The sequence below is a fragment of the Indicator indicator genome, chromosome 12 (assembly GCF_027791375.1).
Source record: "Indicator indicator isolate 239-I01 chromosome 12, UM_Iind_1.1, whole genome shotgun sequence".
Taxonomy (NCBI): Eukaryota; Metazoa; Chordata; class Aves; order Piciformes; family Indicatoridae; genus Indicator; species Indicator indicator.
Genome location: NC_072021.1, coordinates 7,507,343 through 7,519,403, shown reverse-complemented (window position 1 = coordinate 7,519,403; position 12,061 = coordinate 7,507,343). Strand labels below are relative to the sequence as shown.

The following is a 12,061-nucleotide window of genomic DNA, read 5'->3' as shown; positions in this document are numbered from 1 at the left end:
ACACTACTGAAGCAAAATTAGTATCACCTCCCTCCTACCATTTGATATTCCCTTTTTAATGCATCCAAGAATTCCATTTGACCAAGTGGGAGCTTATGTTCAGCTGACTATCCATCAAGTCTCCTAACTTTCTTTCAAAACACTGGTTCTTAGGCTGGCTCCCGCTCCTGTGTCAGATGTAGGCTTCTGCACTCAGTGATAGTGAGGCAGGCTGTACGAGCTGGACACCAGCACAGAGAGTGACTCCAATTAGCTCTAAAGCCTCAAAGCCTTAGCATGCCTGAAGCATTTGTGAGCTGTGGGTGCTTCCATCTCCTGTTGCTTCTCCAATGGCTATTAAGTAAAGCTTCTGGCTTCAGTTAGGAGGAAAAAAAACATGTTGGTTATTCTGAAAGAGGAGTTCACAGCAATTGTATTCAGGTGTCAGCAACTATGGACAGTGAGAAAGTAACAGCAAGAACCTGAGCTTTAGCAGAGAGCATTGACAAGGAGCTGTATTATCGATAGTTGAACATCAAGCGATTGCCTTCATCAGCTACATTTTAAACTCACATTACCTCACAAATGCTTCAAAATGTACTGTTCATGTACTAAGTGGACCGTGCTTCATTCCTAGTTGAAATTTTGAGCTTAATATTGGATCCTGAGCCAGTCCTGTAAGTGTCCACTATGGACAGAGCAGCACTGAGAATCCTGAAAGCTGCGCTGGCATAAAAGGTGCCCAGCTCTGCAGAATTAGCACCAGCTTTGGCAGTTAAGAGAATGGTTGGGCTCGATGATCTTAAAGGTCTTTTCCAACTGCAGCAACTCTGTGATTGCTGACTTTAGCACAGCAACACCCCCATGCTGGCTCCTGCACTAGGCAGTCACATTTTGCAGCTGTTACCTGAAAGTGCATTGCAGAAGCAGGCAAGAAAAATGAGCTTCTGGAGTGCCACAGAAAACACGCTTTCTCTTAAGGCCTTAGTGCAGGTCTTCTTTTGCGCAAAGTGCCTCTGGGCAATGCTTCTCTGGTGAAAACACACTAGAAGGTGGGTAGGAATCAAAGGCGAACTGAAAACCTTGCAGCAGAGTAACAGAGCTGAAACCAACCAGTGAGGATCCTGGAGTCAGCAGATTTCATCTCTGGTCACCCCCCAGGTAGACTAATTTGATTGTGCACTGGTGAAGTATTGAGCTGAAAGCACTCAGACTCTGCTCTTACAAGATCAAGACTGGAACTCAGTGCAAAATGATTATTGTAATTTTCACTTTTTTTCCCCCTTCATCTAGCAACTTGATAGTAGTTTTTTTTCCCTCATGAATCACATTATCACTTCACAAAACTACTCAATAAATTCTTTGTATATTTTACCTTATCCACTCACTAAACCCTTTCCAAGCATACTTCAGCAGTCTCAACAATTGCACTGAAGAGCTGTGAGATGCTGCTGATTCAGTGTAGTTACCAGCTGTTGGTACTTTTGTGTTTGGACACAAGGAGCTGTGCTACTAGACTCTGGAGCTTGACCCAAAATAGAATTATCACTTGAAGTTTTGGAACTCAGTTGTTGAAGTATCTGGAAACACCAACCCATCTGACACAGCTCCTCTGCGTATGTCCTAACACAGAGCACACCATCATTTTCAGCTAAGCTACTATCATCTTTTCCAGAGATTTAAAAAACAAAACTAGCTTTTGACAAGCTTTAGTAAATTAGCCTTGCTGTTACCATCTTTCAGTGATTAAGTCAATAGCCTACCTCTAGTTCAGAGTAACATTCCCCCTCAAAGGTGACTTGGACGTTTGTCACACCACATGTGAAGTGCTCACAGCAAAAAAGTCCCTTTGAATGCAACCCAAGTGATGCTTTTTACCTGTTTCTGGGTTTCCCTGCACCCTTCCAGACCCATGCACTATCCACATCCTCTCAAGTCCTGTGATCTCCATTGCTGCAGTACCTGAAATGCAACACTGCAAGCAGTGTAAAGGTCATTAGCAAGACTGTGGAAAACAATTTGCTTTTTTGTGAAGTATTTAGTTTTTAGAAGATGTTCAGAGATGGAAAACGGATTACAGAATCACAGTATTGTTTCAGTTGGAACAAACCTTGTCCCTCAGCATATTTCTGCCTCTTTTAAACAACTTCCAGGGACGGGGCTTCAACCACCTCCCTGAGCAGCTTGTTCCAGTGGGTGAGAATCCCATCAGTGAAGAAGTTTCTTCTAATCTCCAGCCTAAAACCTCCTCTGGTGCAACTTGAGGCCACATCCTCTCATCCAGCCACTTGTTACTAGGGAGAAGAGACCAACCCCCACCTCACTCCAACCTCCTTTCAGAGCAAGTCCTTCTTCAGTCTCCCTTTCTCCACACAACTCCAGGCTTCTCACCTGACCTGTTCTCCAGACCCTTCACCACCTTCCTTGCCCTTCTCTGGACACATTCCAGGACCTTAATGTCCTTCCCATAGCGATGGCCCCAAAACTGAACCCAGTAATGTTCTATACATGTGAAGCACTTATTTACTGTTGTGTTTACATAGAAAAATCTTCTCACACAGCTCTGAGGTGCACTGCAACTAAATAGAAATCCTGTCCACTTAGCAGCACAGTTCAGTTTGTTATTTACTGGACTTTTAACCACAACAAAAACCACTGTTGGCACTGAAAATAACCCAATCTGTTACTTGCATGAATCCCTTCAGATGAACTAAAGTAGTGTATCTATATGCTGCTAATGCAAACTGAAAGTCTCTTTGAACCATGCTACTCCAAAGTGAACTTAGCAACCACCACTAAGGAGGATGATAAAGAGAGACCAATCAACAGGACATTGTTTTGTGCAAGATGGTTTTATTAACAGATCAGAACTTGAAAGACTGCAGCTGAGCAACTGAATCTGAAAGGGAAAAGACATATCATTAGACATGTAGAACAGAAAGGACTTTGTCACCTGAAAAATTAATACATTTCTAGTTTAGAATTTAAGATGAAAATACTAATTTGATTTCACTGGATGTATCACTTAAGTAATCTTAAACCCAATGGCTAACTTCTGTATGACATCTCTTCAATCAAAACAGTGTTTAAGTGCCAGAACCGACAAGATGAACACTGGTACCTTGAACTATTGGTACCCATTTCCACATCTGTCTAAAAGCATAGCAAGAGGGAGCTTGAGATTTAAAGACATATTTGGGCATTGTGTGTATCTAACTTTTGCTGCAGTAAATCTATTTTCAGCACATTTTAGGGACTGTTTACATACAAACATGAAAGCAAGAAACAGACTTGAGACCAGGTTCCTGTAAAGTTTGCTTGAAAGCTAATGAAATTCAGTATCGTGCCTACACTGAATTGTCAAAATTAGGTCTCAAGTACTATGTTCTAGGTCCCCAAACTGTATGAAGGAATTGCTACTGGAGGTATTTATTAAAAAAAAATATAGTAATTGAGACTACCACTTAAGGGCTTTAACTTCCTACATGTAGGTTATATTTTAAACAAGTACTCTAGTCGCAGCAGGAACAGAAAGTGAAGGAGACAAGAACAGTTACCTTAGCTTTACACCAGAGGTATGTTTGTATGCAGCCCAAGCAGAACAGCTAACTGCTTATAAGGATAAATTAATAAACTAACTGCAGCATCATTTCCCAAACTGGAAGGTGAAGTAAAGCCTCAATGTCTGTTGCTTAGAAGGGATGCTGAGCTAAAGATGCAGTGCAACGCACAACCAACTAGCTGAGTATCCCTAGTTTCTCTGCCAATGTACTTCCTCCTCACATGCGCTTACAGCCACTGCAACAGTGAACAAGAAGCTTCCCCTCCTTAGGAAGACTCCCAAAAGCGCAAGACCATCAATACACTCCTGAATTTGGTCAGTGAGGATGGGAGAGAAAAAAAAAATCTGCACGGACAGGAAAACTGCTGGGTTTAAATAAAAAATAGCAGTTTCCATCTTATGCTCATAAACCAGAGAGCAGCATGAAGTGAAAGTTGTGTTGCTCAATCCTGGTTAGGAAACCTTGTGCACTAACCCCAGGGAAGTATCTGCCAGCACTGAACTTGTTAGAGTTTTGCCATCAGCAGCAGATTTTCTACAAGAATGCTGGTCTGAGTAATGTAACATCACCCCAGGCAGCTACAGCAACTCTGCCTCCATGGGTTACCCACTGCTTCCCTCAACTGAGATACAAAGCTTCACAAGAACATAGTTCTCAGTAAGCAACTCTCTTCCTAAAGCACAAGTTTCCATCTGCCATGTCAACAGTGCTTTCAATCTCTGCTGCTTCACAGATGGAGACAATAAAGCAACATGCAACTCTGAGGACTCCTCCAAACATCAGCCACACCTCTTTAGCCTACAAAGTTCCATCAATACCCACTATTTTATTAACCAACAGTTGGAAGTTGGGAATTCCTATGTAAACTCTTCATCTCAGTTCTAAAAAACAAAACCAAACCAGAAACACCACAGAAGAAGAAACCCAAACAAAACCAAAACCAAGCTAACTGATAAAACCCTCCTGCCTTTGTAAAAAATCAGTTTGAGGAAAATTGGATCTTTGCCTGTTATTCTTTCCCAGCATCTTGACACAATGAACTTCTGTAAAATCCCAGCACATCTGTCACACCAATAAGGCATTTATTTATCCATGACTGAAAGTAAGATCTAGGCAACACCAAAGCTGGTGTAGAGTGTAAAAGAAGTAGAAAAAAGCAATAGGAAATAGGAGAACTATGAAAAAAACCAAAACACTTCTGGCTTTGAGTAGCAGAGACCTCTCTCAAAGAGTGACAAGAAGATGGAGTGTCTGAAGTAGATACTAACTTCAGGGTTTGGCTGCGACTGTCAAACTGCTCCAAGTGTTAATGAATCTTCTCATTTCTAAAAGACAAACTACTTCAATGGGCAAATTAGTCTTTCAGAATTACCATCTCGGTCATGTTAACACGAAAGCTCACAATGAATCCTTTTGAAGCTTGAACAAGTTGAAAACTCAGACCATTGAAATGATCTAAATCGATAATTTAATTTGTCCCAATCCTAAACAGGCTTTTATAGCAGAAATCAGACAATCTGAAAAAAAACCAAACCACGGTACTTGCAACCACAAGACTTTGATCATATTAACAATTCATGAACGAGGGATGAAAATTTTAGCTAAGATCTCAAGGCTTCCCATCCCAAAAAAGGAAATAATATAAATTAAAAATAAAACCCAAGTAAGGTTTTAAAGCGAACTACTGGTAAATGAAAAATGTTGTCAGTAATGTCTATGCTTCCTAAACACATCATCTATAACTAAGACTTTATTTTTTCACAAATGTTGAAGCTTTAGTATGACTTCAAAAATAAAATCAGCACACTATCTTGTCCAAGTCCCTTTATACTGTAGGTACCACTCAAGCGTGAGTTAATACAGATGAAACCTGAATGTTCGACCTATCATGGCAACAGCCCACAGAGCAGAGATGGATCAGAGTATTAACTGCTGGTAATGTCTCACCCTTAGTTCATTCTCCTTATGAGTCTGTTGATCTGATCTTCTCTGTTCCCAGCATCCCCACCTTCCACAAAGTGGATGGTTTTCTTCTTCATTCCACCCCGAGGAGAAGACAACTTGAAGGGCCAAAGGAAGTTGTTCACAACTTTGAAGTTCTTGCCAACAGTGTAAATTTCATGGATCACATCTTCCATGCAGATGATGCCAAGCTTTCCTAAAATTCAGGAATGTTGTTTTCAGAAAGGCCACAGAGCCACTGGCCAATAAGATAAAAATCATGAAGGTGTTATTGCCACACCTACTTATTTTGATAAGCTTCAGGAAGTCAGAAAGCACCCACTGCCACAACACCCCATCATTGACTTTTCCAATGCCAATGGATTAGCTGCAGCCAACTCAACGTTATTTACTTGTTCCATTTGGCAAGAGGCCTTGATTTCAACTGCTGAATACTTCTATGCTGCAATGAGGAACAACCACCCCCAAATCTCACTTAGTGAATCGCACTATGTTCTTTGAGGCAAAACTAGATTCAATACACTTGAACTGTACTTGAATTTATCTCAGGGAAACTCACTGAATTCCTCCTGCTGCTGAATAATGCAACTGCACATTTCCAGTCTTCAGCAACATCTTGGGAGCTAACTGCTCTGAACACACAGTGCCAAAAAGGGAAGTGATTGCAGTGAGATACTTATACCTTTAGAATGTGATTACCTATTACTCTGGAGAAGAAACAAACATGACAGTCTAACTTCAAGTGCTGAAAAAGGAAGAGACATCAGCGTTTGCCTCACACCTAGCATGTCCACCATGCTTCAACTAAAACTAAACTAACCACCTTTAATAGCTACTTCTTCCAAGAAGTTTAAGAACCCTGTTTACTGGATCATGAAGGTCTAAGGCATAAACACTATGTAATGTTCAGTTTGAAACTTCAGAGCTATGTATAATAAGCTTCTTTCCGGCTGCAGCACCTATTCACTACTGCCAGAGCTACTGGCTTATGGAAGATGAAGTTTACATTTAACATTACAAATTTAAAATGCTGTAATTTGATTCTTTACACTGTTTTCAATACTTCCTCATATTAACCACTACTTCCAGCTTGCTTTGTTATAGTAAGCTCTGAACACAGAAGTAAAGATATTAACCAAGCATTACTATGGTCCAGAAGAACCAAACAAGCCAGTTCTCCAGCCTTGTGTTCATCACTCAGTGCCACAGGCTGGACTTTAAGGGCAGCAGTATTTACCAAGGCGCTTCTGAATCAGGGAATTGTCAGTCAGAGCAATGCGCTGCTTGTTGATCTTGCCATAGCCACGCTTGTAGATCAGTTCATGCACAGACTTCAGGTTGGGGTAACTGCAACAGTCAAAGAAAAAAAAAAATTAAGTCATTGCAAGCCACATCCCAAGCTAACCACTTCCCAATGAAATTGGAGACAATGCAGCATTGTTTCAGCACGTGGGATGCTGAAATGAAAAAAGAGTGAGGCCAGCAAGACAAGCGAGGAGATTCTGTTCCTCTGCTCCACTCAAGACCCCACCTGGAGTCCTGTGTCCGGCTCTGCAGTTCCCAGCACAAGAAGGACATGGAACTGAGAGAGGGTCTAAAGGAGGCCACCAAGGGCTGGAGCACCTCTACTATGAAGGCGGCTCCAGGGAGACCTTGCAGCAACCTTCCAGTAATCAAAGAGGGCTGAAGAGGGACTTCTGAGAAAGGCAAGGAATGAAAGGATGAGGGGTAATGGCTTCAAACTGGAAGATGGTGCATTGAGATGGGACATTAGGAAGAAATTCTTCATCATGAGGGTGGTGAGATACAATAGGTTGCCCAAAGAAACTGTGGAGGCTCCAAGCCTGCAAGTGTTGAAAACCAGGTTGGATGTGGCCTTGAGCAACCTGATCTAGTAGGAGGTGTCCCTGCCCATGGTGTTTCAGGTCCCTTCCAACCCAAATGTAAATGCAACAGCCACAGAGACAAATGTTACTCACATCAAGTTTCCAAGAACACCAATATGAGTGCCATCATACCTACCTTTATAAAGCACTGCCTTAATCACGTTTTGACTTCAAAGCAGGAAAAGCATACAGAAAAAAATCTGAACTCAGGGAAACCTGCAAGCATAGTGCAGCCAAATGCAAAAGGCACTGACAGCAGCCCTTTCACTCACCCCCAGGCAATGTAGGGTTCCACGATCCGCAGCATGTTGATGGAAGCTTTGTTGAGTTTCACAAAGGTGCCATTAAAGATCTGGCGCAGCCGAAGGAGTTGCAGCACCTTGCGGACCTTGGGGCTGACACCATTGGTACTGGAAAACACGTGAAAGAAAGCCTTAGTTATCTACATGTCAGAAAACAGCAGGCATCGGGTTCCCACACAAAACACACCACCCCTTTACCAATTACACACATCATTGTACATTTTGGTATTAAATCAGATCTACTTCCATAAAAAGAACTGAAATAAGCCTTTACCACAACAATTTATATCTTTATGCTCTCCTGAACATAACTTTTCCAATCACACCTTCTGTTTTCCTTAAGATTTCATCACTGGACAGTTATAGCAATGCTTCAAACACAGCTTAGTAGAACATTGGGGAATATTGGCGTGTCATGTGATGAAGGTTAAGGTAGAACAGAACACCTATTTCCACATATTTAGGATGCTGAGAGGACCGGAACATCTCTCTTACAAGGAAAGACTGAGAGAATTAGGTGTTTTTAGTCTGGGAAAGAGAAGATTGAGGGAATCTCATCAACACTTATCAATACTTAAAGGGTGGGTGTCAGGAGGATGGAACCAGTCTTTTCCCAGTGGTGCCCAGTGACAGGACAAAGAGTAACAGGCACAAACTTGAACATAAGAAGTTTCATCTAAACATGAGAAAGAACTCCTTTAATTTCAGGGTGATGGAGCCTTAGAATAGGCTGCCCAGAATGGTGGCAAAGCCTCCATGACTGTAGACACTCAAAACCTGCCTGGATGTGTTCCTGTGTGACCTCCTGCAGGTGAAGCTGCCCTAGCAAGGGAACTGGACACGATGATCTCCAGAGGTCCCTTCCAACTCCTACCTTTCTGTGATATTTGTAGCTGTGCTTTCTTCTTAACAGATTCCTGAAGACACAGCAGACACAGCTATCATCATAGCTTTACTCTTAATTAAGCCTTCTGGTGCACACACAACATACACTGTCAGCAACTTCCCAAGCCACCAGAGGAAGGAAGGTTGGGTTTTAGCTAGACATTTAAGCCCCCAAGAGAGACAGGTAACAGTGAAGCCAACGAAGTCCTTCTGAATAGAGAGCTGTCTACATCTGTATTCACTCTTACCCCCTTATCCTGATCACAAATGCCAGTTTGGGTTCTGCTGGGACGTAGTAATTCCCAGCTTTCCGGGCCATCCTGGCCATGCGGATCTCCTGCCTGTACATGTGTCTGTACTCCTTGTGGTATGCCTGGGCTTTGGCATAGATGAGCTTTCTTTGTGCCTTACGGAACTGAAAATCAACAAAAGCACAGAATGCCTTTTAACGCAAGAGAATTACTTTTAAACAACACAGCACACTCTACAATTTCCCACAAGTAATACCAATTAAAGGAAACATCTGTTTGAATCATGGAGTTTAGCATCACTCTCGATGCTTAGGTTCAGTATGAGAAAAAAATTCTTTACTGCAGGGGCTCTCAGCCACTGGAACATACTCCCCAGGGAGGTGGTCGAATCCCCACTGCTGGAGCTGTTTCAAAGAAGCAGAAATGTGCTGTTGAGGGGCATGGTTTAGAACCAGCCTTACTAGAGATAGCAAACAGTTGGACTCTGCTCTTAAGGGGCTTTTCCAAACAAAACAATTCTGTGATTCTATGCTCTAGAGAACTGGCAAGACTGTTGCATAGCAGTGCTCCCTTACCTTGAACAATTTAGCATGCATCAATTTTACTCTCAGAGACCATAACCTCTTGTCTTGTAGAAGGCCAACTGAAATCTTAGAGACAACTGAACACACTATCCAGAACTAGTCTGGTAGTGGCAAAAAGCCCAACACATTATAAAAACATCGATGTACCAAACCTGAATACTGTACACTCCTGTACTGCAATACATTGCAATCAGTAGCAGCTAATTATAATGACAATTTTGGAAAACCACGAAGCATTCACCTTTTTTATAGCCAAAATCTTCTTCTGACGTTTGGCTTTTATAGCCGCATACGCCTGCCGCTTCTTCAGCAGGCTCTCCGGTACAGATGGCACCTTCTTTGCTCTGAATTGAAACAGAAACAAAAAAACCTCTTTCGGCTGATATGAAACAAGGCTGTAAAGGTACACCCGACAAACTTCAACGATAACACTCAACAAGACACTCGAAGGCCTCGTTACCTCCAGCAAGTTTACCGAGACAAGTTCAACGCCCGTCAAGTCAACATGAGCCACGGTTCCAGGTCCTTCACCCACGGAAACGGCGCTGGAAGCCAGCTCTCCCTCCCCACCCCACCGGAGGCCGGTGCAGCAACCACCGCCTACGAAAGGGACAGGACCGGCGGATCCATATCCCCGCCGCGCTTGGCCCTATCGTCCCACCACTCCCGGCCCCAGGCCACTTGCGTCCCCTCTCGTATCGCCGCCAGAGGCCTAACAACTAGGCAAAGCCATAGGCAATATCCCAGGGGGAGAAACAGGGAAGAGGCATCACTGCAGCCGATGATGGCGGCGGATTATCACCAGGTGAGGCAGCCACTTACTCCTTCTCTGCCATGGTCAGCACCGGAAGAGAGAGAGCGGACGCATGCGCAGGGCCCACTTAACACTTCAGCAGCACAGGCAGAGTCCTGGACGCCGCTAGGACCCCGGATTTGGGCGTCCGCGGCACTGCCTGACCGGAGCGGGCTCCGGGGTGGCCAGTGAGTGCCTGAGGTAAGAGCTCCCGGGAGCTGCTTTCCGTCCGGTGGGACTGAGACGGCCTGTGTCCCGGGACGGAGCCGCTTCGCCGTCAAGTCCGGCCTTCTCCGCAGGTGTTCTGCAGTGGTGGGGCGTCCGGGCATCTCGTGTAAGACGGGCGCTATGCCAACCTTAACACCCGTACGAAAAGCCCTGCGCTTGTAGCACCGAGGCGGGAAGGGCGGCTGAGAGCTGGGCAATTCCGCTGATACCGGCTGCTCTGCAGTAACAGCCATACCGGTAGCCCGTCCCGGCACTGCGGCTGTTTATTTGGGACTGCTAGGGCTCCTTCCTGTGGCTCCTGGGCCTGACTCTTGTCCCGCGCCGAGGCAGCAGCCCCGCCACAGCGGTCCCCAGGCACGGAGGATCGCCAGCCTCTGGGGTGTCGATGGGTCTTGGCTGCCTGCTGACAGCTCGCAGAGGTGCGAGGCAGTACTGAAGAGCTGTGAGGATGCTGTGGAACCCAGCTCTGCCCCCACTGATTTCTGTAACATAGTATTACTTTGTGCTAATACAGAAGACTGTGCTACCTGCTCTCATTAAAGTTATTGTAAAAGGGAGTCATTAAAATCAACAGGTAAACGTGCAATAAAGCTATCTACGGAAGGAAGAGGTTGTACCAAGCGCTTTCTCCCAAAACTCCTGAGCTTGAATTCCTGCCGAACCTGAGAGGCAGCGTTTGCAACGTCCCAGCAACTTCTGGCTGCAGAGGGAGGGGAGCGCAGCGCGCTGCTCGTGGGCAGCGGCGGCGGAACGAGCCCTGCCTGCCCACCACCGTGTGGGAATTCGCAAGGGCACGTTCTGCTTGTTCTCTGGGGCTGGCGGGTGCCAGGAGTGGGCTGCTCCCGGCGCTGTGTCTGGTGTCCGCAGAACGCCCGCCTGCAGCAAGCGGCAGTTCCCTCACAGAAGAACACACTTGAGCTCCCGCTTCAGTCAGCAGCCGGTCAGATATTAGTAGCGTCCGTATCTGGCTGACAGACTGAAAAACCCACACCGTGCTTTTTGTTCAGCAGTTTCTCGCAGCTCAACACCAGAAACCCGAGGTGGGCAAGCCCAGCAGCACTTGGGGGCACCCCGTTCGTGCTCTTCCGACCCGTGCTCCGGCATTGTAAAAACCGCCGCAGGCCTGCCCTCCAGCCAGCAAAGCCTGCAAGCAGCGCGCCCACAACCGCTCTCCTCAGCCGCCTCAAGACGTCGCTCTGGCGGGCAGGCCGCTGCGCACGCCGGGATATGCAGTTCGCGGGTTTTGCGCGGCCGGGAGGCGGGATTCTGCTGAGCACCGGCCGCTGGCACCGCCGGGGGCCGCCCGCCCCTGAGTGGTAGAGAGGAACGACCGCGCCCACTGCCCTCCGCTGAGGCCTACTGCGGCCGTGGGACTCGCCCCCAGCAGCGGGGCGGAGCGGAGGCGGGGGTCCCGGGACTGCGGGGCGGGCTGTGCCGGCGCGGGGAGGGGCCCAGCCGCCCGGCCCGCCCTATATAGGGGGTCGAGCGCGCAAGATGCTCAATGCCAGTGGCGGGGAGATCGTTCTTCGCTGCAGAGGTGCTGATAGCAGCAGGCGGGCATTGTTGTGTCTGTGCGCCCTGCTTGCGTGTGTGACTGAGGAAGGGTGCGGGGCCGCGGCAGCGCTCGG

General features: G+C 46.0%; 1 protein-coding gene across 1 annotated transcript; it reads right to left on the bottom strand.

Annotated features, from left to right (window-relative positions):
• Nucleotides 1–2,818: 2,818 nt before the first annotated feature.
• On the bottom strand, nt 2,819–10,263 carry RPL7 (ribosomal protein L7). The gene is made up of 7 exons (XM_054385375.1): nt 10,235–10,263; nt 9,654–9,756; nt 8,826–8,992; nt 7,663–7,800; nt 6,742–6,851; nt 5,490–5,700; nt 2,819–2,878 (listed from the first exon to the last, which is right to left on the bottom strand). Exons 1-6 carry the CDS (start codon nt 10,246–10,248, stop codon nt 5,492–5,494), a joined length of 741 nt encoding a protein of 246 aa, XP_054241350.1. The 5' UTR covers nt 10,249–10,263; the 3' UTR covers nt 2,819–2,878; nt 5,490–5,491.
• Nucleotides 10,264–12,061: the final 1,798 nt, after the last annotated feature.

Bases quoted from the DNA above. Each gene is read 5' to 3' on its own strand.
- RPL7 (XM_054385375.1), bottom strand. The intron at 7,801-8,825 runs GTAAGAGTGAAT...CGTGTTTTCCAG, and splicing joins TTTGTGATCAGGATAAGGGG to TACCAATGGTGTCAGCCCCA. The intron at 5,701-6,741 runs GTAAATACTGCT...CCTGAATTTTAG, and splicing joins CCTGATTCAGAAGCGCCTTG to GAAAGCTTGGCATCATCTGC.